The sequence below is a fragment of the Oncorhynchus masou genome, chromosome 11, assembly GCF_036934945.1.
Source record: "Oncorhynchus masou masou isolate Uvic2021 chromosome 11, UVic_Omas_1.1, whole genome shotgun sequence".
Lineage (NCBI taxonomy): Eukaryota > Metazoa > Chordata > Actinopteri > Salmoniformes > Salmonidae > Oncorhynchus > Oncorhynchus masou.
Genome location: NC_088222.1, coordinates 59,901,851 through 59,925,907, shown reverse-complemented (window position 1 = coordinate 59,925,907; position 24,057 = coordinate 59,901,851). Strand labels below are relative to the sequence as shown.

Below are 24,057 nucleotides of genomic sequence, written 5' to 3'. Positions count from 1 at the left end.
TTGTGTCAAGAACTGCAATGCTGCTGGGTTTTTCACACTTAACAGTTTTCCATGTGTATCAAGAATGGTCCACCACCCAAAGGATATGCAGACAAATTGATACAACTGTGGGAAGCATTAGAGTCAACATGGGCCAGCATCACTGTGGAATGCTTTCGACACCTTGTAGAGTCCATGCCCCAACGAACTGAGGCTGTTCTGAGAGGTGGGGTGCAACTCAATATTGGGAAGGAGTTCCGCATGTTTGGTATACTCAGTCTGTATACATACTGAACAAAAATGTGAACACAGCATGTGAAGTGTTGGTCCCATCTTTCATGACCTTAAATGCACAAAATCATATCTCTCAAATTTTTTGTACAAATGTGTGTACATCCCTGTTGGTGAGCATTTCTCATTTCCAAGATAATCCATCCACCTGACAGTGTGACATACCAAGAAGCTGATTTAAACAACATGGTAATTACACAGGTGCACCTTGTGCTGGGGACACTAAAAGGCCACTCTAAAATGTGCAGCTTTGTCACACAACACAATGCCACAGATGTCTCAAGTTGAGGGAGTGTGCAATTGGCATGCTGACTGCAGAAAAGTCCACCAGAGTTGTTGCCAGAGAATTGAATGTTAATTTCTTTACCATAAGCTGCCAGAGAATGTTTGAATGTTAATTTCTCTACCGTAAGCTGCTTCCAATGTCGTTTTAGAGAATTTGGCAGTACGTCCAACCGGCCTCACAACCGCAGACCTAGTCTTACCATGCCTACCCAGGACATCCACATCTGGCTTCTGCACCTGCGGGATGGTTTGAGATGAGCCACCTGGACAGCTCATAAAACTGTGTGTTTGCACAACCTAAGTATTTCTGCACAACTGTCAGAATCCATCTCAGGGAAGCTCATCTGCATGCTCATCATCCTCAACCAGGGTCTTGACCTGACAGCAGTTTGGCGTTGTAACCAACTTAAGTGGGCAAATGCTCACCTTCAATGGCCACTGGCAAGCTGGAGAAGTGTGCCCTTCACGGATGAATCCAGTTTCAACTGTACCAGGCAGATGGCAGACAGCATGTATGGCATCGTGTGGGCAAGTGGTTTGCTGATGTCAACATTGTGAACACAGTGCCCCAGGGTGGCGGTGGGGTTATGGTATTGGCAGGCATGAGCTACGGACAATGAACACAATTGCATTTTATCAATTGCAATTTGAATTGATCCTGAGGCCCTTTATCATACCATTCATTTGCCGCCTTCACCTCATGTTTCAGGATGATAATGCACAGCCCCATGTCGCAAGGATCTGTACACAATTCCTGGAAGCTGAAAATATCCCAGTTCTTACATGGCCTGCTTACTTACCAGACATGTTATCCATTGAGCATGTTTGGGATCCTCTGGATTGACGTGTACGACAGCGTGTTCCAGTTCACAGCAATATCCAGAATCTTCCCACAGCCATTGAAGAGGAGTGGGACAACATTCAACAGGTCACAAACATCAGCCTGATCAACTCTTTGCGAAGGACATGTGTCGCACTGTATGAGGCAGATGGTTGTCGCACCAGATACTGACTGGTTTTGTGATCCACGCTCCTACCTTTTTTTTATGGTACTGTATCTGTGACCAAATGATGCATATCTGTATTCCCAGTCATGTGTTATCCATAGATTAGGGCCTTATTTATTTTATTTGACTGATTTCCTTATTTGAACTGTAACTCAAATCTTTGAAATTGTTGCATGTTTATTTTTGTTCAGTATTGTTGGACATAAGACTGTAAAAACACCAGAAAATCAGCTCCAAGTGGTTTACATATGTGGTTCAGGATAAACATAAATACTTTACTGAGAAACGGTAGCCACAGGATCACAGTACACTAGAAAAACAACCAACACTAAGTCTCGGTTTGTTGTTTATTGGTTTTGTTGCTGAGGATTACACGATGCGGTTAATCTTTATGGCTGGGACTGCAAGTTTGTGTTCCATTTTTTTGCGAGGATTCCACGAGTGCTAGCTGGCTGTACTAATCCACGAGTGCTAGCTGGCTGTACTAATCCACGAGTGCTAGCTGGCTGTACTACAGACATCTTTTGTCGTCATGGGAAAGACTCATTGTCATCTTTTCGTAAAACAACTGGTTGCAGTAAAGAGCCAATCTGGATACTAAGGAGATCCGGATGGAATCTACGAGTACCAACAGCTTTACGCTATGGAGGAACAACATACTCACTCATGGAAAGATCCGACCACCTCACTTAATAACTTTAACCCAACAAAAATAAAAAACAGATTAGTCCACAGACACGGACGATTTACTTACCATTGAAGTAGAGGCTAGTGCTCTGGCTGGAATCCATTCAACACTGGAAAAGTTGTGTGAAGAGGTAGCAGGGCTGATGGGGAGTTTGGAGTTTAGCCAGAGTGAAATTCTCACACTCCAAGGAGAAAACAAGGCACTCGCAACCAAGGTAAAAATCCACGATTCCAACATGGATTTCTACTCAGGGAAAACAAGGTGATGAAGGAGTTGCTTTTTCCCAGGAAGACACATCCAATAATCCAGAGGGGCAATCAGAGAACTCATGCAATCCACCTTGAAACTTCCTCTAGAGACTGTAAACAAGGTGGCTTTCCACTGAGTACACAGACTTGGAGCTCGGAGCGACAAGACCAAGGGTCACCGACTGATCATCACAAAATTTGAACACTACCAATTAAAGGATCAAAAGCAGGGGAAGGGAGCTTAAAGGGACCAAATTCGGTCTAAATGATCAATTTCCAAGGAAGATAAACGAATGTTGTGAAAGACTGTATCCAGTACAAAGGCAACAAAGGGAGAAGGGTAGGCGTGCCTTTATCATTGTGGACAACCTCTTTATAGATGGATAGCTATTCCGAGACAGCTCCATAACACCATGGCTGTACTAAATTCTACAGGGACTTCAGGTTACGAAAAAAAGAAAGTATGGGAACTGTACAAATATCTGAACACTATGAAGTGGATATGAACACACACGTACTCAATTACATGCTCGCTTACACATACAGACTTATACATACACACACACACCTGATCTCGCTCTCCTCTCTCTCTCTTCTCTCTTCTCTCTTTCTATTGTTGAACTGTTTTATAATTTAATCTGTTTGTTTATCTATTTTTTTATGTATTTGTCTACAAGTTTATATATGTTTACAACAAGCAAGGGGAAGATATCAGAATAGGGGCATTGGGGAATGATAACATATTGTACAGAATACATTTGTACTGTAGTGAAGCCTTCTCTAGAGTAATGCAAGGTGACTTTCATGATCATGTGAAACGTCAATTCCTATGGAAATGCTGGGATGTGTTTTTCAATGATGTTAAAGGTAATTATGATGCAACTATGATGGTGATACAATATGGATAACAATTATCATCATGAATATTAAGGCTATACGCACTACATGTTACACACATAGATACACAAATATTGCTAGAACCTATTTCTTCAATTCTAAATATCAGACATTTGAAAGCTCTAATTTTGACCATCATAATACCTCTGATGGCAGTAACTTTACAAGCATTAGTTATGGTCAATTTAGACTGAGAATAGCATCTAGTTATGGTAAGGGGTGAAATAAGTGTAGCCTGTTTTAATTGTAACGGTTTAGCAGATAATTAAAAAAAGATTAATCTTTACATGGCTAAAAGAAAAGGAATATAACACTGTTTACAGGAAACTCACTCTACACCCTTAGATGAAGTTGTGTGGAAAAAGGAATGGGGTGGTGAAATCATTTTCTGTCGTGGACAAAGGAACTCAAAAGGTGCGATGATAATAAATATCAAACATTTTGATCTGAATATGTAAATAGTCAGGATTGATTCACAAGGAATGTGGATCTTTTTGAATATGAAAGTGGACGATAAAGAGATTTGGCTCATTAATCTATATGGTCCAAATCAGGATGATCCATAATTCTTTGAAAACATTTATACCATTTTATTGAACTTACAGGCAGCAAATTATCAAATCATTATGGTAGGAGACTATAACACAGTGTTAAGTATGGACCGTAAAGGTAATCACTCTACAAACTATCATCACCATGCCCTTAAGGAAATCACAAATATTATGGACACATTAGAAATAGTGGATATTTGGAGACTAGAAAACCCAGACCTAGTGAGATATACATGGAGGAGACTTTGCTAGTCGTTTTGACTACTTTCTCGTCTCTTTCTCTCTTGCATCAAAGGTTAAAAAAGTTTTAATAGGAGACCGAATGCGATCGGATCATCATCTTATTGGAATTCATATAACTCTTATAGATTTTCCACGTGGACGAGGATATTGGAAATTTAATTAAAGTTTACTGGAGGACAACTTATTTTAGACAAAATAATTTATAACTGAATTTTTCCAGTATAATATAGGTTCAGCAAATCCCATTATTGTTTGGGATACCTTTTAAATGTACCTTCAGAGGTCATTCAATTCAAAATTCCTCAATAATAAAAAAGCAGTTTCTGGCTAAAGAGACAAGACTAACTAGGGAAATCCATGAACTAATAGTACAGGTACATGGCAATAAAAACGATAATACAGAGATACAAAATAAGTTAGGAGAGGAAAACAAAAAGAACTTGAGGAACTTGTTCAAGAACGATCTAATGTAATCTATTACAAAAATAAAGCCAACTGGATGGAATATGGAGAAAAATGCTCAAAATTCTTCCTCAATCACCAATACAGGAACTCTAACAAAAATAATTTGCAGAAACTCGTTACTGAAGACGGAGTCATCTATGATTCTCCAAATGATATTTTAAAAGAGGAAGCTAATTATTTTAGGCAGATGTTCTCTTTTCCATCTCATCCTCCCCCACTGAATGAAGATTACGGTAAGGAATTCTTTCCAAATAATATAAACAAAATAGAAAATTAACAAATGTACAGGAAGATCAGTGTGAAGGTCAAATTACAGAGGAAGAACTTTGAGGTGATTAAATCCTTTCAGTCTGGAAAAACCTCAGTGCTTGATGGCATATTGGTAGAGGTATATCAAGCATTTACTAAAAGCTCCATTGTTAGATTGTTTTGACTACTCCTATAGAAATGGTAGTCTGTCAGGTACTCAGCAGGAAGGTCTGATTTCTCTATTATTAAAACAAGACCCAGATAGCAAATATGAAGACCCAGTCTATCTAAAAAAAACTGGAGGCCCCTTACACTTCAATGTTGTGATGCAAAAAATAGCAGCGAAATGCATAGCACTCAGAATTAAAAAGGTTTTACCAGGTATTGTTAATCCTGATCAACTACTAGAAACTACTAGACATAATAGAAGATCATGAAACATCTAAGAAGCCAGGCCTGGTATTTATAGCGGATTTTTGAAAAGACATTTGATAAAGTAAGAATATATTTTATTTATAAATGCCTGGATTTTTTTGGATTTCGGTAATTCTCTTATAAAATGGGTAAAAATAATGTATAGCAACCGCAGGTTAAAATAGCAAATAACGGCTACTTCTCAGAGTTTTGAATTGTCAAAAGGAGTTAAACAAGGGTGTCCACTGTCACCATGTCTATTCATTATGGCCAGCGAAATGCTAGCTATTAAAATCAGATTAAACAACAACATTAGAGGATTAGAAATCCAAGGCTTAAAAACAAAGGTGTCCATGTATGCCGACGACTCAAGTTTTATATTATATCCGCAAGCTAGATCCCTGCAATGTCTTATTGAAGATCTAGATAACTTTTCTGTACTTTCTGGACTAAAACCTAATTATGATTAGTGTACAATATTAGATATTGGATCTTTAAAAAATACAACTTTTAGATTACCCTGCAGTTTACCTATAAAATGTGCTGATGGTGAAGTAGACATACTTGGTATTCATATCACTAAATATATAAATAAGCTCTCCACAATGAATTTCAATAGAAAACTTGTAAAAATAGACATGATCCTGTAACCATGGAGAGGTAAAAACCTGTCTATTTATGGAAAAATTGCTCTGATAAACTCCGTAGTCTTATCTCAGTTTACTCACTTACTTATGGCACTGCCTTCTCCTGAGGATACATTTTTCAAATCATATGAGCAAATATATTTTGCTTTATCTGGGACGCTAAATCAGACAAAATAAAGCATGCTTATCTATATAATGAATATGAATTGGGTGGGTTGAGATTATTATATATAAAAGCACTAAACATCTCTCTAAAAGCTTCACTTATTTAAAAGTTTTACTTGAACCCTAAACGGTTCTCAAGTAGATTACAAAAAAGCTCATCCATTGTTTAAAAATTGTATTTTTGCCTTTGTGCAGATTGCCATGTCTCATTTTCAATTAATTGAAAATTATACTTTTTTCAAAGTATCTCTCTCTTTCAAACAAGCATTGCAGAGCTGGCTACAATTTCAATTTCATCCCCCTGAAAAGATAGAACAAATATTATGGCTGAACTCTAATGTGCTGGTTGATAAAATACCTGTATTTATGGGAAAGATGTTTGAAAATGATATTGGAATGGTAGAGTTATGTCCTTCATGGAGTTATCAGAATTGTACAGGAAGTGGCTAACGCCACTGCCAAGAAGCTAGCACCAGTTAGCGGTGAGCCAGGCGCATCTCCCGGCTAGCAAACGAAATTCTATAATACCTCTTTCGCCATCTGGCTTGGATTCTCTGTCGACACGGCCCCCCGCCGCACCACCACGACTTGTCTGCCGACGAATACTCCATCCACTGTGCCTTCAACCGGCCTCCGTCGGAGGGCTACTAACTTTAAACGCCGTGTCGCCCGAGTGCTAGCTTAGTGGCGGCTCCCCTGTTCCATCTACTGCTGCCCTCTGGACACTATGATCACTTGGCTACATAGCTGATGCCTGCTGGACACTGTGATCACTTGGCTACATAGCTGATGCCTGCTGGACTGTCCATTAATCACGGTACTCCATTCTGTTTATTTATTTTTTATTTGTCGGCCCCAGCCGCGAACTCAGGCTCTGTGTGTAGTTAATCCGACCCTCTCTGCCTAGTCATCGCCATTTTACCTGCTGTTGTTGTGTTAACTGATTAGCTGTTGTTGTCTCACCTGCTGTTTTAGCTAGCTCTCCCAATCAACACCTGCGATTACTTTATGCCTCGCTGTGTGTCTCTCTCAAATATCAATATGCCTTGTATACTGTTGTTCAGGTTAGTTATCATTGTTTTAGTTTACAATGGAGCCCCTAGTTCCACTCTTCATACCTCTGATACCTCCTTTGTACCACCTCCCACACATGCGGTGACCTTACCCATTACAACCAGCATGTCCAGAGATATAACCTCTCTTATCATCACCCAGTGCCTGGGCTTACCTCCGCTGTACCCGCACCCCACCATACCCCTGTCTGTGCATTATGCCCTAAATATAGTCTACCATGCTCAGAAATCTGCTCCTTTTATTCTTTGTCCCCAACGATCTAGGCGACCAGTTTTGATAGCCTTTAGCCGCACCCTCATACTACTCCTCCTTTGTTCCGCGGGTGATGTGGAGATAAACCCAGGCCCTGCATGCCCCCAGGCACCCTCATTTGTTGACTTCTGTGATCGAAAAAGCCTTGGTTTCATGCATGCCAACATCAGAAGCCTCCTCCCTAAGTTTGTTTTACTCACTTCTTTAGCACACTCTGCCAACCCTGATGTCCTTGCCGTGTCTGAATCCTGGCTTAGGAAGGCCACCAAAAATTCAGAGATTTCCATACCCAACTATAACATTTTCCGTCAAGATAGAACTGCCAAAGGGGGTGGAGTTGCAGTCTACTGCAGAGATAGCCTGCAAAGTAATGTCATACTTTCCAGGTCCATACCCAAACAGTTCGAACTACTAATTTTAAAAATTACTCTCTCCAGAAATAAGTCTCTCACTGTTGCCGCCTGCTACCGATCCCCCTCTGCTCCCAGCTGTGCCCTGGACACCATTTGTGAATTGATCGCCCCCCATCTAGCTTCAGAGTTTGATCTGTTAGGTGACCTAAACTGGGATATGCTTAACACCCCGGCAGTCCTACAATCTAAGCTAGATGCCCTCAATCTCACACAAATCATCAAGGAACCCACCAGGTACAACCCTAAATCTGTAAACACGGGCACCCTCATAGACGTTATCCTGACCAACTGGCCCTCCAAATACACCTCCGCTGTCTTCAATCAGGATCTCAGCGATCACTGCCTCATTGCCTGTATCCGCTACGGGTCCGCAGTCAAACGACCACCCCTCATCACTGTCAAACACTCCCTAAAACACTTCTGCGAGCAGGCCTTTCTAATCGACCTGGCCCGGGTATCCTGGAAGGATATTGACCTCATCCTGTCAGTTGAGGATGCCTGGTCATTCTTTAAAAGTAACTTCCTCACCATCTTAGATAAGCATGCTCCGTTCAAAAAGTGCAGAACTAAGAATAGATATAGCCCTTGGTTCACTCCAGACCTGACTGCCCTCGACCAGCACAACAACATTCTGCGGCGGACTGCAATAGCATCGAATAGTCCCCGCGATATGCAACTGGAAGTCAGGAATGTAATACACACAGTCAGTCAGGAAAGCAAAGGCCAGCTTTTTCAAGCAAAAATTTGCATCCTGTAGCTCTAACTCCAAAAAGTTCTGGGACACTGTAAAGTCCATGGAGAACAAGAGCACCTCCTCCCAGCTGCCCACTGCACTGAGGCTTGGTAACACGGTCACCACTGATAAACGATATCATAACCGCCATCGATAAAAGACAGTACTGTGCAGCCATCTTCATCGACCTGGCCAAGGCTTTCGACTCTGTCAATCACCATATTTTTATCGGCAGACTCAGTTTTTCTAATGACTGCCTTGCCTGGTTCACCAACTACTTTGCAGACAGAGTTCAGTGTGTCAAATCGGAGGGCATGTTGTCCGGTCCTCTGGCAGTTTCTATGGGGGTGCCACAGGGTAAAATTCTCGGGCCGATTCTTTTCTCTGTATATATTAATGATGTTGCTCTTGCTGCGGGCGATTCCCTGATCCACCTCTACGCAGACGACACCATTCTGTATACTTCTGGCCCTTCCTTGGACACTGTGGTATCAAACCTCCAAACGAGCTTCAATGCCATACAACACTCCTTCCGTGGCCTCCAACTGCTCTTAAACGCTAGTAAAACCAAATGCATGCTTTTCAACCGTTCACTGCCTGCACCCGCACGCCCGACTAGCATCACCACCCTGGATGGTTCCGACCTAGAATAGGTGGACATCTATAAGTACCTAGGTGTCTGGCTAGACTGTAAACTCTCCTTCCAGACTCATATCAAACATCTCCAATCTAAAATCAAATCTAGAGTCGGCTTTCTATTCCGCAACAAAGCCTCCTTCACTCACGGCGCCAAATTTACCCTAATAAAAGTGACTATCCTACCGATCCTCGACTTTGGCGATGTCATCTACAAAATAGCTTCCAATACTCTACTCAGCAAACTGGATGCAGATTATCACAGTGCCATCCGTACTGTTACTAAAGCACCTTATACCACCCACCACTGCGACCTGTATGCTCTAGTCGGCTGGTCCTCGCTACATATTCGTCGCCAGACCCACTGGCTCCAGGTCATCTACAAGTCCATGCTAGGTAAAGCTCCGCCTTATCTCAGTTCACTGGTCACGATGACAACACCCACGTAGCACGCGCTCCAGCAGGTGTATCTCACTGATCATCCCTAAAGCCAACACCTCATTAGGCCACCTTTCCGTCCAGTTCTCTGCTGCCTGTGACTGGAACGAATTGCAAAAATCGCTGAAATTGGAGACTTTTATCTCCCTCGCCAACTTTAAACATCTGCTATCTGAGCAGCTAACCGATTGCTGCAGCTGTACATAGTCCATCGGTAAATAGCCCACCCAATTTACCTACCTCATCCCCATACTGTTTCTAATTATTTACTTTTCTGCTCTTTTGCACACCAGTATCTCTGCCTGCACATGACCATCTGATCATTTATCACTCCAGTGTTAATCTGCTAAATTGTAATTGTTCGCCTACCTCCTCATGCTTTTTGCACACAATGTATATAGACTCTTTTTTTTTTTTTCTACTGTGTTATTGACTTGTTTATTGTTTACTCCATGTGTAACTCTGTGTTGTTGTCTGTTCACACTGCTATGCTTCATCTTGGCCAGGTTGCAGTTGTAAATGACAACTTGTTCTCAATTAGCGTATCTGGTTAAATAAAGTTGAAATAAAAAATAAAAAATAAAAAATTAAACTGTTCCACGAAAATGCGCATGCAAAAATAATACTAACTGGCATGCAGATCGGTAGAAATGGTTGGCTAAATTGTAAGCTTCCCCAAACTTCAAACTCATGAGCTGCCTATAGTCTTTACTATAAGACCCATTAAAAAAAGGTGAATGTGCAATCAACGGTCCGTCCAACTGATTCATTCTGGCGCCGGGCCCTGCAGAACAGGTGGTGGGCCATTCTTGGTACACACTGGAAACTGTTGAGTGTGAAAAACATAGCACTGTTGCAGTTCTTGACACAAACCTTGTTAATGTTTTGTATACTCAGTGTTTAATGCACATTTTTATTTATTTATTTATTTAACCAGGTAGGCAAGTTGAGAACAAGTTCTCATTTACCTGGCCAAGATAAAGCAAAGCAGTTCGACACATACAACAACACAGAGTTACACATGGAGTAAAAGAAACATACAGTCAATAATACAGTAGAAAAATAAGTCAATATACTATGTGAGCAAATGAGGTGAGATAAGGGAGGTAAAGGCAAAAAAAGGCCATGGTGGCAAAGTAAATACAATATAGCAAGTAAAACACTGGAATGGTAGATTTGCAGTGGAAGAATGTGCAAAGTAGAAATAAAAATAATGGGGTGCAAAGAAGCAAAATAAATAAATAAATAAAATAAATATAGTAGGGAAAGAGGTAGTTGTTTGGGCTAAATTATAGGTGGGCTATGTACAGGTGCAGTAATCTGTGAGCTGCTCTGACAGTTGGTGCTTAAAGCTAGTGAGGGAGATAAGTGTGTCCAGTTTCAGAGATTTTTGTAGTTCGTTCCAGTCATTGGCAGCAGAGAACTGGAAGGAGAGGTGGCCAAAGAAAGAATTGGTTTTAGGGGTGGCCAGAGAGATATACCTGCTGGAGCGCGTGCTACAGGTGGGTGATGCTATGGTGACCAGCGAGCTAAGATAAGGGAGGACTTTACCTAGCAGGGTCTTGTAGATGACATGGAGCCAGTGGTTTGGCGACGAGTATGAAGCGAGGGCCAGCCAACGAGAGCGTACAGGTCGTAGTGATGGGTAGTATATAGGGCTTTGGTGACAAAACGGATTGCACTGTGATAGACTGCATCCAATTTATTGAGTAGGGTATTGGAGGCTATTTTGTAAATGACATCGCCAAAGTCGAGGATTGGTAGGATGGTCAGTTTTACAAGGGTATGTTTGGCAGCATGAGTGAAGGATGCTTTGTTGCGAAATAGGAAGCCAACTCTAGATTTAACTTTGGATTGGAGATGTTTGATGTGGGTCTGGAAGGAGAGTTTACAGTCTAATCAGACACCTAGGTATTTGTAGTTGTCCACGTATTCTAAGTCAGAGCCGTCCAGAGTAGTGATGTTGGACAGGCGGGCAGGTGCAGGCAGCGATCGGTTGAAGAGCATGCATTTAGTTTTACTTGTATTTAAGAGCAATTGGAGGACATGGAAGGAGAGTTGTATGGCATTGTATGACATTGTCTCAGGAAAGTCTGGGTGGGCAATATCCAGTATAGAAAAGGTGAAATTGTTTTCACACAAAAAAATGGAGGAATTCCGGAGACCAGGAGAGTCTCTCAAATTTTATTTAATTTTATTTAATTTACCTTGAGTATTGCAGCCCATAAATAGTGACTGGATTTATCCTCAAGTTGACTACTTCTTTCCTCATTGTTGATTATTTGATGTGTAATTTTTATAAAACATGTTATAAATAGCAACTAAATAGCAGCTAAATACAGTATACAGTATACTGTACATTATGCATATACTGCATGATGAAACAATCCCTAGTAAGCTAGTGTTTTGAGGGTGGACTGACTATGATTAATTTAGGCATTAATAGACTGGTTTTACACACAACTTTCTATCCAAGCTGGGAGAAAGCGTGAGGATGGGTCATGCAGGACAGTTGTATATTCCAAAAAATCTATTGGTATCTGATTAGTATGCATTTGCATCAAACATTTATTTTATATCTGAAATGTTTGAATTTCTAACTTTAATTACTAAACAAGTAATTACAATGTTGCCAGCAGTATGAAATGGCAGCATTGCGACACCATGTATAACTTTGTGAAATGTTAGGCTTAACATGAGAAAATTACAACCAAATAAGCCTACCAATACACATTTATCCATTAGCTAAAGCAAAGCTATACATGCCGTAGCACAACTGAAAGCCTATCAACAACTGAAAGCCAATAGGCATGCAGCCGCATAGACGTCTCAATTTCAGCACCATGGACAGTGATTGCTAGTCTATATTTTGTGTGGCTGTCTGGCTGACATATTTTATTTTAGGGAGGGGGAAGGGGGCCAAACACCAATCTTGCGGGAGTCCAGATAAACTGCATTATGCCAGTGCTCTGACACCGCCTGGTATAGAGGTCCTCGATGGCAGGGAGTGATGTGGACACCGAGGAACTTAAAGCTCTCAACCCTCTCCACTACAGGCCTGTCAATGTGGCCCTGAGGGGCTCACATGTTAAGGATCAGTATGGCGGATGTTTGGTTGCCTACCCGCACCACCTGGGAAGGACCGTCAGAATGTCCAGGATCCAGTTGCAGAGGGAAGTGTTCAGTCCCAGGGTCATGAGCTTAGTGATGAGCTTGGAGGGCACTATGGTGTTGAAGGCTGAACAGCATTCTTACATAGGTGTTCCTTTTATCCAAGTCGGAAAGGGAAGTGTGGAGTGCAATAGAGATTGCATCATGTGGATCTGTTGGGGCGGTATGCAAATTGGAGTGGGTCCAGTGTGTCTGGGATGATGGTGTTAATGTGAGCCATGACCAGCCTTTCAAAGCATTTCATGCTTACAGATGTGCTACGGGGCAATAGTCACTTAGACAGGTTACCATGTCATTCTTGAGCACAGGGACTATGGTGGTCTGCTTGAAACATGTAGGTATTACAGACTGGGCCAGGGAGAGGTTGAAAATATACTTGAACACACTTGCCAGCTGGTCAGTGCATGCTCTGAGTTCTCATCCTGGTAATATTTCTGGCCCCATGGCCTTCTAAATGTTAAACTGATTGAAGGTGCTACTCACATTGGCTACGGAGAGCGAGAACACACAGTCATCTGCAGTGGTGGAAAAAGTCCTCAATTGTCATACTTGAGTAAAAGATACCTTAATAGAAAATGACTAGTTGTAAAAGTGAAAGTCACCCAATGAAATACTACTTGAGTAAAATTCAAAAAAAGTTTTTGGTTTTAAATATACTTAAGTATCAAAAGGACATGTAATTGCTCAAAAAGAAAAAGTACATTATTTTCTTTAGGAAAGTAAAAGTTGTCAAAAATATAAATAGCACAGTAAAGTACAGATATTCCACAAAAATACTTAAGTAAAAATACTTTAAAGTACAACTTAAGAACTTTACACAACTGGTCATCCAGAACTGCTGGTGATCTCATGCATGGTTGAGTGTTGTTTGTCTAGAAGTGAGCATAGAAGGCATTTAGCTGGTTTGGAAGGCTTGCATCACTGGGCAGCTTGCAACTGGGTTTCTCTTTGTAATCTGTGATAGTTTGCAAGCCCTGCCACATCCTACAAGCATCAGGGCCGGCGTAGTAGGATTCAATCTTAGTTCTGTATTGCCTCTGCCTGTTTGATGTCTTTTCGGAGGTCGTAGCAGGATTTCTTATAAGCGTCTGGATTAGTGTCCTGCTCCATGAAAGCAGAAGCTCCAGCCTTTAGCTCAGTGCGGATGTTGCCTATAATCCATGGCTTTTGGATGGGATATGTATGCAAGGTCACTGATGCACTTATTAATGAAGCCAGCATCGGTTTGTGATGGGAAATAGGCTGCTACAAAAAATGTAAATAATCTGCAGCTTATTATGAGGTATTCTAACTCAAGCGAAAACTCAAGACATTAGAGATCGCACACCAGCTGTTAACAAAGATAAACACCTCTCAGCTTACCCGAGACTGATGTCCGATCTTAACATTAGAGATCGCACACCAGCTGTTGTTAACAAAGATAAACACCTCTCAGCTTACCCGAGACTGATGTCCGATCTTAACATTAGAGATCGCACACCAGCTGTTGTTAACAAAGATAAACTCCTCTCAGCTTACCCGAGACTGATGTCCGATCTTGACGATGCATGGAAAAGCCAGTGAGGTGTATATATCATGCATGTCATTGTTCAGCCACGACTCCGAAACATAGGATATTACAGGTTTTTTTAAATAATACATTTTTTTTGCAGATCATTAGCAATGTGAGGTATTCTTTATGTAGTGTTCAAGCATGCGTTTCTATAAGGTATAAATAAGAAAAAAGCTTGCAGCTGGTTCTGACCTATTTTCAGGTGTGCAATGGCTTTGATGAGAAAGCAGGTTCCTTAGCAAACGCTTTATCTTTGCAGAACCAGTCTCGGAGCGACAGCTCCTTAATGGAGGGTTAAGCATGTGGCTAATTCACACGTGATCATCCATTAGATGGCAGCTACTGTAGCTCCACCACGGGTCAATCCCGCCATTCTTTGACTATGAGCTGGCTAAATATACAGTGCCTTTGGAAAGTATTCAGAGCCCTTGACTTTTTACACATTTGATACGTAACAGCCTTATTGCAAATGTATTCGGATAAAAAATGGAGATACGATATTTACATAATTACTCAGACCCTTTGCTATGAGACAGATGCATCCTGTTTCCATTGATCATCATTGAGATGATTCTACAACTTGATTGGATTTACCTGTGGTCAATTCAATCGATTGGACATGATTTGAAAAGGCACACACCTGTCAATATAACATTGCACAGTTGACAGTACATGTCAGAGCAAAAACCAAGCCATGAGGTCAAAGGAATTGTCCGTAGAGCTCCAAGACAGGATTGTGTCGAGGAACAGATCTTGGGAAGGGTCCCAAAAAATGTCAGCAGCATTGAACACAGTGGCCTCCATCATTTTTAAATGGAAGAAGTTTGGAACCACCAAGACTTCCTAGAGCTGGCCACCCAGCCAAACTAATCAATCGGGAAGAAGGGCCTTGGTCAGGGGGATGTTTTTCAGTGGAAAGGACTGGGAGACAGGATCGAGGGAAAGATGAACGGAGCAAAGTACAGAGATTGTTGATGAATACCTCCTCCAGAGCCTCAGGACCTCAGACTGGGTTGAAGGTTCACCTTCCAACAGGACAATGACCCTAAGCACACAGCCAAGACAACAAAGGAGTGGCCTCGGGACAAGTCTCTAAATGTCCTTGAGTGGCCCAGACAGAGTCCGGACTTGAACCTGATCGAACATCTCTGGAGAGACTTGAAAATAGCTGTACAGCATCCAATCTGACAGAGCTTGAGAAGATCTGCAGAGAAGAATGAGAGAAGCTCTCCAAATACAGGTGTGCCAAGCTTGTAGCGACATACCCAAGACTTGATGCTGTAATCGCTGCCAAAGGTGCTGCCCAAAGTATTGAGTAAAGGGTCTGAGTACTTATGTACTTATTAGCAAAAATGAATAAAAACCTGTTTTTGCTTTGTCATTATGTGGTATTGTGTGTAGATTGATAAAATAAAATAAACTCTCATCAATTTTAGAATAAGGCTGTAATGTAACAAAATGTGGAAAAAGTCAAGGGGTCTGAATAGTTTCCGAAGGCACTGTAGTCTGTTTGAAAAGTGGAGGATTGTTTCCCCCATTCTTTAAGTTCAACGCTTTATACTGAAGCCATTGTTCAGAAATCCATCCAGAAATAACACCCGGTATTTACCTTAAAGGCACAATGTCTAAAATATTCTGCTGTTAAGGTTCTCAATTAATGATAAAATGGTCACCCATTGATTCTTGAAGAATATAATTAATAAATGCTACATGAGCTTAGTATAATTGTGTTACCCTTTCTTAACCAAAAATGTGTGTTGCAGGTAATGACGTGGCTCAGGTTTGACCCCGGAGATGCCGAAGAGACGAGACATTCTGGCCATCGTGTTGATCGTGTTGCCTTGGACGCTACTTATCACTGTTTGGCATCAGAGTGCCATCACCCCTCTGCTAGCTGCTCGAAAGTGTAAAGGTCATTCCTCAAATTCCCCATGTAGGGGGTTTTATGGTTAGTCTCTTGAGCAGAGGAGCACGTTTGGTTTACTTATATCTATGCTAATTCTGGGATGCGCCATTTAATATAGTACACTTAAAAAGAATGTCCACACATGATCTCCCAGCTTAATTCTTTACATTTTCCCACCACTTAACTCTTTATCAGCTGCATTGTCTATTACAAGACTTTTAACACAATGGCAAAAGGGTTTTGTTCATAATGAGCTAAACACTTCATCAGTGTATGAAAGAAAAAATTGTCATTTTGTGAGACCGTGGTATGAGGCCGCTATCAATTTGAGCACTATCAGTAGAAAATTGATTGTCCACAATATTAATTTCTCTCATCGGATTCACACCTTAACTGACTCATATTAGTCTGACATCTAATTCATTACTTTTTAAGTTAGTGATGAGTATATTATGTTTATCACAAGGAGATTACATGTCTAACAAAAGAGTATGGAGTTTCAGAACGACACGTTCATTAAAACTTTTGACTGAAATCTAACTCTACAACAGACTAAGAAGACTATTTGCACGATTAGATGCCTCCTCCCTCTCTACAAAGGCCATCTCTATGGAAACATAGAGTTCCTTATACCAAAAACTTATTTCCCCTTCTCAGATGACAGACATGAGAGTCGGCGAGACTCCCGGAACGCCTTCACCCTCAAGGAGCCCTGCACCTCAGAGAACACCAAGGACATTGTGGAGGTTGTGCGCACCGAGTACGTCTACAGCCGCCAGCCTCCCTGGTCTGATGTCCTCCCCACCCTCCACGTCATCACCCCAACCTACAGCCGGCCGGTCCAGAAGGCAGAGCTGACCCGTCTGGCCAACACCTTCCTCCACGTGCCCAACCTGCACTGGATCCTGGTTGAGGACTCTCAGCGACGAACACTGCTAGTCACCAGGCTCCTTCAGGAAACAGGCCTGAACTACACCCACCTTAATGTGGAGACACCCAGGAACTATAAGCTGCGTGGGGACATGAGGGACCCCAGGATACCCCGGGGAACCATGCAGAGGAACCTGGCTCTGCGCTGGCTTAGAGAGACCTTCAGCCCCAACAACAGCAACAGCCAGCCTGGTATCGTCTACTTTGCAGACGATGATAACACCTATAGTCTGGATCTGTTTGAGGAGGTGAGTGGAACAAGGAGAGATGTTGTGCAGTACAGAATTGTTTCCTCTTCAGCTACCAAAATAGGCTAAATGTTTGGTTTCAGTGCGCAGTAGTATGATTAAATAAAGAGCATGGCTCCTTACAATATGCCACTAGATAAATGCACAGCCTCAACACATAGGCATCACTTGACACCTTCCATAAACAAAGTTTATAAACATGAATTCTGATATTTGCATATGATACAAATTAAAATAACTATTTCCTCACATAAAATCATATATCGGAAAATTAATACTTATTGATCCTTCTCCACCCATAGAATTACATAGAGCACTAATATCATAGGATCTCCATGGGCTCTACCCTCTCTCTCCTTCCTCGTCTAGATGCGTTCAACAAGGAAGGTGTCTGTGTGGCCTGTAGCCTTTGTGGGCGGCCTGCGGTACGAGTCCCCTAAAGTCAATACCCTGGGCAAGGTTTACGGCTGGAAGACTGTGTTTGACCCCAACCGACCCTTTGCCATAGACATGGCTGGGTTTGCGGTGAACCTCCGCCTCATTCTCTTTAAGCCTCAGGCCTACTTCAAGCTGCGGGGAGTCAAGGGAGGGTACCAGGAGAGCAGCTTACTGCGGGAGCTGGTCACCCTCAGCGACCTGGAGCCCAAGGCTGCTAATTGCACTAAGGTAAGGAACTAACAGTTGCCCTGTGTGGCTCAACTAATAGAGTATGTTGCTTGCAATGCTAGGGTTGTGGGTTTGATTCCCACTGGGTCAGGCTGGTCTCATAGATATAACATAGGAAATGAAAATCCAGGACAGTCAAATTAGTATGATTCGTTTAATATGGTTACATAAGACAGAATGTTACTTCAGGCAAAAATTAAAGAAAGGTGGTTGGTCGCTGTGGATAATAGCCGTATAATGCAAATGTCTGGCAACCCAAAGGTTGAGTGTTCGAAGCTCCTCACGGGCAACTACAACTACATGTTTTGGGCAACTAACAACTAACTCATGTTTTGCTTCTTTGCAACCCCTAAGCTAACCCCAACCTTAACTCATAGCCTTAACCCCTAAGCCTAACCCCAACCTTAACTCATAGCCTTAACCCCTAAGCCTAACCCCAACCTTAACTCATAGCCTTAACCCCTAAGGCTAACCCCAACCTTAACTCATAGCCTTAACCCCTAAGGCTAACCCCAACCTTAACTCATAGCCTTAACCCCTAAGCCTAACCCCAACCTTAACTCATAGCCTTAACCCCTAAGCCTAACCCCAACCTTAACTCATAGCCTTAACCCCTAAGGCTAACCCCAACCTTAACTCATAGCCTAACCCCTAAGCCTTAACTCATAGCCTTAACCCCTAAGCAACCTTAACTCATAGCCTTAACCCCTAAGCCTAACCCCAACCTTAACTCATAGCCTTAACCCCTAAGCCTAACCCCAACCTTAACTCATAGCCTTAACCCCTAAGCCTAACCCCAACCTTAACTCATAGCCTTAACCCTAAGCCTAACCCCAACCTTAACTCATAGCCAACCTTAACCCCAACCTTAACTCATAGCCTTAACCCCTAAGCCTAACCCCAACCTTAACTCATAGCCTTAACCCCTAAGCCTTTAACTCATAGCCTTAACCCTAAGCCTAACCTTAACTCATAGCCTTAACCCCTAAGCCTAACCCCAACCTTAACTCATAGCCCTAAGCCTAACCCCAACCTTAACTCATAGCCTTAACCCTAAGGCTAACCCCAACCTTAACTCATAGCCTTAACCCCTAAGCCTAACCCCAACCTTAACTCATAGCCTAACCCCTAAGCCTAACCCCAACCTTAACTCATAGCCTTAACCCTCATAGCCTTAACCCTTAAGCCCCCAACCTTAACTCATAGCCTTAACCCTTAACTCATAGCCTTAACCCCTAAGCCTAACCCCAACCTTAACTCATAGCCTTAACCCCTAAGCCCTAACTAACCTTAACTCAAGCCTTAACCCCTAAGCCTAAACCTTAACTCATAGCCTTAACCCCTAAGCCTAACCCCAACCTTAACTCATAGCCTTAACCCCTAAGCCTAACCCTTAACTCATAGCCTTAACCTTAACTCATAGCCTTAACCCCTAAGCCTAACCCCAACCTTAACTCATAGCATTAACCCCTAAGCCTAACCCCAAAATTAACTCATATCCATAACCCCTAAGCCTAACCCCAACCTTAACTCATTTAACCCTAAGCCTAACCCCAACCTTAACTCATAGCCTTAACCCCCTAACCCCAACCTTAACTCATAGCCTTAACCCCTAAGCCTAACCCCAACCTTAACTCATAGCCTTAACCCCTAAGCCTAACCCCAACCTTAACTCATAGCCTTAACCCCTAAGCCTAAACCCAACCTTAACTCATAGCCTTAACCCCTAAGCCTAACCCCTAGCCTAGCTAACATTAAAGCGGTATAAAAATACTTTCAACTTACTTTCAACTAACTTGTCCACCATTTTTACTTGAACCCCCACCCCAAACAGGTACTTGTATGGCACACTAGGACAGAGAAGCCTGTCCTGGTGAACGAGGGAAAGAAAGGATTTACGGACTCCAACGTGGAGATATGAAACTTATTTTGGATCACAGGTAATTTGAAAGTTATTGGGTCTGGGATTAATTAAGTTTGCAAAATTCCGGTACCTTTCCCAAAGTTCCCAGGTTTTGCAGATGTTACCAGAATTTGGCAACCCTATGTCTGAGTGCCAACCTGGCTATCTGAACCCCTGTGAGCTTATTATTTCCACCAAAGGTTTAAATATTGTATTATTATTCATAGTATAAAGCTTTGCCGAATCTGTCTGAATTTGTATAACAGGGATGTCATGATTTCATCACATAACTTGACAGAAGATCCCTACAAAATAGATAGTTTTATTAATGCGGTTTTGTCTTTAGTTTCTTCTCATTTGCCTAAACTATTCTCTCCGTGGTTGGTAGTAATGATGGAATAATTGTTGATGACATATTTTCTTTGCACATCTCCTAAGCCCATATACCACTGTGTTATTGCAGGTTATATATGGCTGGGATTCCAAATGGACTGACAAAAGACAAGCTCCGGGCAAGCAGGATCAGGGTGAAATATATATTTACTGTAATACGACTGTAAAGGGAGTAAGACAGCCTTATTGTCTGCTACAAGCAGTACACAGCTACGTATCAATACAGGCATAGAATATCAAAGCACAGATTCATGGAGGATGGTGATACTGTATCTAGCTAAGCGCTTTACTGATGCATCAATGGAAGACGCCCACAAGGAGCTTGCCAGTCGCCAGAGTGCAACTGAAGCAAAAGACTATCGGAGGTTCAAACAACATACAGTGGTCAACAGGAAGCGGCCTTAACCCAGCTGACACAAGCCAACATGATCGTAACCCAGGCACTGGACCACATTGAATCAATCAGGGGCCCCGAATGGCTTTTGTCTGTTGGTGATTAGGCTCCTTTTGTTGTGGAGCGGACTGTACTTGGGGTGCAGAACAGAGCTGGATAAAGTAGTTCTTGTCCGACTGGGGTCAGGATTGACTGACAGACTGATCTGGAAAGGACATGAACCCTTCCCATGTCCCATTGTAAAACACTGAGCTATTCAGACAGCTCTGCTCCCTCAAACCTATCACTAATTAGAACACGTCTCACACACATACACGTCTGTACACAAACATCCGCACGCATACACGCACAGAGTAATCAGTGTAGGAACAATGATTTAGCATAACCCCCGTACTGTAATGCCAGCTTTTATTTGCTGTTGCATCTTTTACTGATCATATAACACTATATCAGCACTTTCAGATCAGGGTCTGTTGTCTGTTACAGTTTCTCAATCACGTACAAGCATTTTTTTTAACAATCGATTTTCAAAACAGAGTTCACAAGACAGAACTCTGTGGCTTTTCGCAAAACAGGAAATGGTTGCCTTACCAAAATGTATTTGCCTTCTCAAATTATAAATACATTAAATCAAAACTAAAATTGTACATTCAAAATTGCTAATAAATTGCTAATAAATTCATCAAAACAACACGACTGCCTGCAAAAAGATAAATACAAAATATACTTATCTCGAGGTCAAGTAGAAGACTCGAGAAAAAAATCCCAGTAGATCAATAGATTTTCCTTGCAGTTACTAAATCATGATGATCAAAATTGTAAGTCCAACTATCCAAAAGTGCAGAATTATGTGCAATTACTCTCCTTTTATGCATATTTCACCAAACAATTTCATACACATTAAATTAAATATATTCCTGATAAGAAACAAAATTAGCACATTGTGATTCATCGATATCATCACAATACATAACTATGAGCAAACCAGGCTTTGTAGACTCCATTGGTGCACAGAAACACAATCCAAAATAGAAATAAGGAAAGGTGAATACAATGGAAGAATACAACTGGTATGAATGTATAGGGAGGCCTCAAAGCAAAACCTCTGTAACAATAGGGTCAGTATCTCCTGTAAAATCTAACACAAAACCCAAACCGGCTGCGCGCGTGCACCATCGTGCGCCATCGTGCATACATTTATTTTGTCCCCCCACACCTAATGCAATCACGACACGCAGGTTAAAATATCAAAACAAACTCTGAACCAATTATATTAATTTGGGGACAGGTTGAAAAGCATTAAACATTTATTGAAATGTAGCTAGCTAACTTACTGTTGCTAGCTAATTTGTCCTGGGATATAAACATTGAGTTGTTATTTTACCTGAAATGCACAAGGTCCTCTACTCCGCCAATTAATCCACACATAAAATGGTCAACTGAATCGTTTCTAGTCAATCTCTCTTCCTTCCAGGCGTTTTCTTCTCTTTATATTGCGATTGGCAACTTTCATAAATTAGGTGCATTACCGCCACTGACCTTGTTCGTCTTTCAAGTCACCCACGTGGGCATAACCAATGAGGAGATGGCACGTGGGTACCTGCTTCTATAAACCAATGAGGAGATGGGAGAGGCAGGACTTGCAGCGCGATCTGCATCAGAAATAGAACTGATTTCTATTTTCGCCTTTGGCAACAAAGACGCTCATAGGCGCATGCGAGCAGTTTTTATTTTGCAACGCACTCTCACGTGACGCGAGCGGTGTGGTCAGCCTGTAAGATATGCAAGTCAGGTACACCAGCAAAAAAATTATCAGAAGTTCTGTAAATGTAATTTAGCATTTGATCATTGATTTTCTGCTATAGTTTGTTTCAACACCGATTCAAAAATTCCTTGTATGCGATTGAGAAAAACACATTTTGGAGTGAAATACGCATCACATTTTTTCACCTCTCCAACAGACAATTAGGTAAGGACATTTGCCAATGAAACGAGAGCGAGTCAATTAAATATGATTATTTCACAACACATACTACATCAGTCACAGGATAAATGCCTTCCCTTGATATGCCATTTTCTAACCAGTCTGGACCCCAAATGGCACTTAATGATCTTTGATCTGATATTCAAAAGTAAACAGAGGGAATGTCTGCTTTGTAGACAACCACTGCAATTACACAAATTTACCCCACATGTCAATGTCTCTTTTATTTTCCTTGTTTGACATGGTTTATTGTGACAAATGGCTGATATTTACATTTTTTTTCAAACATAGCATTGGTTTCCCTTTTTATAAAGTAAATCCTATACAGTCCTGGTCTCAGGGAAGACCAAATAAAAATTGAAGTGCAAACATACAGCACAGTAACTCATATTTGCCAATATGTAACATGATAAATATCACAACTAAAACTGACTAAGCCTGTCAATCAGTGGTCAGATGTGTGTAATGTTTCATTTGGAAGTTTATTTTTTCAAATGTATTTAACTCGGCAAGGCCTCTTTAGGATCCACCCTTTAATAAAAAAAATGTTTAGCCTAAAATAACCTACCCAAATCTAACTGCCTGTAGCTCAGGACCTGAAGCAAGGATATGCATATTCTTGATACCATTTGAAATGAAACATTTGGAAGTTTGTGGAAATGTGAAATGAATGTAGGAAAATATAACATATTAGATTTGGTAAAAGATACATACAATACAAATAAAAAAAGTGTTTATTTTGTAAATAAAAAAGGCCATAATGTATTATTCCAGCTCAGGCGCAGTTTAGATTTTGGGCAGTAGATGGCAGCAGTGTTTGTGCAAAGTTTTATACTCATCCAATTAACCATTGCATTTCTGTTCAAATGTGCCTAATTGGTTTATTAATCACTTTTCAAGTTCATAACTGTGCACTCTCCTCAAATAATAGCATGGTATTCTTTCACGAATAACTACTGTAAATTGGACAGTGCAGTTAGATTAACAAGAATTTAAGCTTTCTGCCAATATCAGATATGTCTATGTCATGAGAAATGTTTTTGTTACTTACCTCGTGCTAATCACATTAGCCTACGTTAGCTCATCCGTCGCGTGGGGGACCCAACGATCCTGTAGAGGTTTAAGAACAAACTCTTGTTTACAATGACGCCTACAGCGGCCAAAGCCGGACAACACTGAGGCTCCTGAGTGGCGCAGCGGTCTAATGCATCTCAGGACTCGAGGTGTCACCGCAG

General features: G+C 41.5%; 1 protein-coding gene across 6 annotated transcripts in view; it reads left to right on the top strand.

Annotated features, from left to right (window-relative positions):
- Positions 1 to 23,195, top strand: part of LOC135548915 (galactosylgalactosylxylosylprotein 3-beta-glucuronosyltransferase 1-like) — a 30,163-nt gene extending 6,968 nt beyond the window's left edge. The window contains exons 2-6 of one of the 6 annotated variants that reach the window (XM_064979002.1): positions 16,162 to 16,304; positions 16,962 to 17,482; positions 17,852 to 18,148; positions 19,983 to 20,088; positions 20,515 to 20,599. In XM_064979002.1, the coding sequence (XP_064835074.1) occupies positions 16,193 to 16,304; positions 16,962 to 17,482; positions 17,852 to 18,148; positions 19,983 to 20,069 (1,017 nt within the window). In that variant the 5' untranslated portion in view covers positions 16,162 to 16,192 and the 3' untranslated portion in view covers positions 20,070 to 20,088; positions 20,515 to 20,599. Of the gene's footprint in view, positions 1 to 16,161; positions 16,347 to 16,961; positions 17,483 to 17,851; positions 18,149 to 19,982; positions 20,089 to 20,514 lie in introns of all 6 variants that reach the window. The other 5 variants (XM_064979001.1, XM_064979000.1, XM_064978999.1 and 2 more) reach the window with 5 other exon arrangements.
- The last annotated feature ends 862 nt before the right edge of the window (positions 23,196 to 24,057 follow it).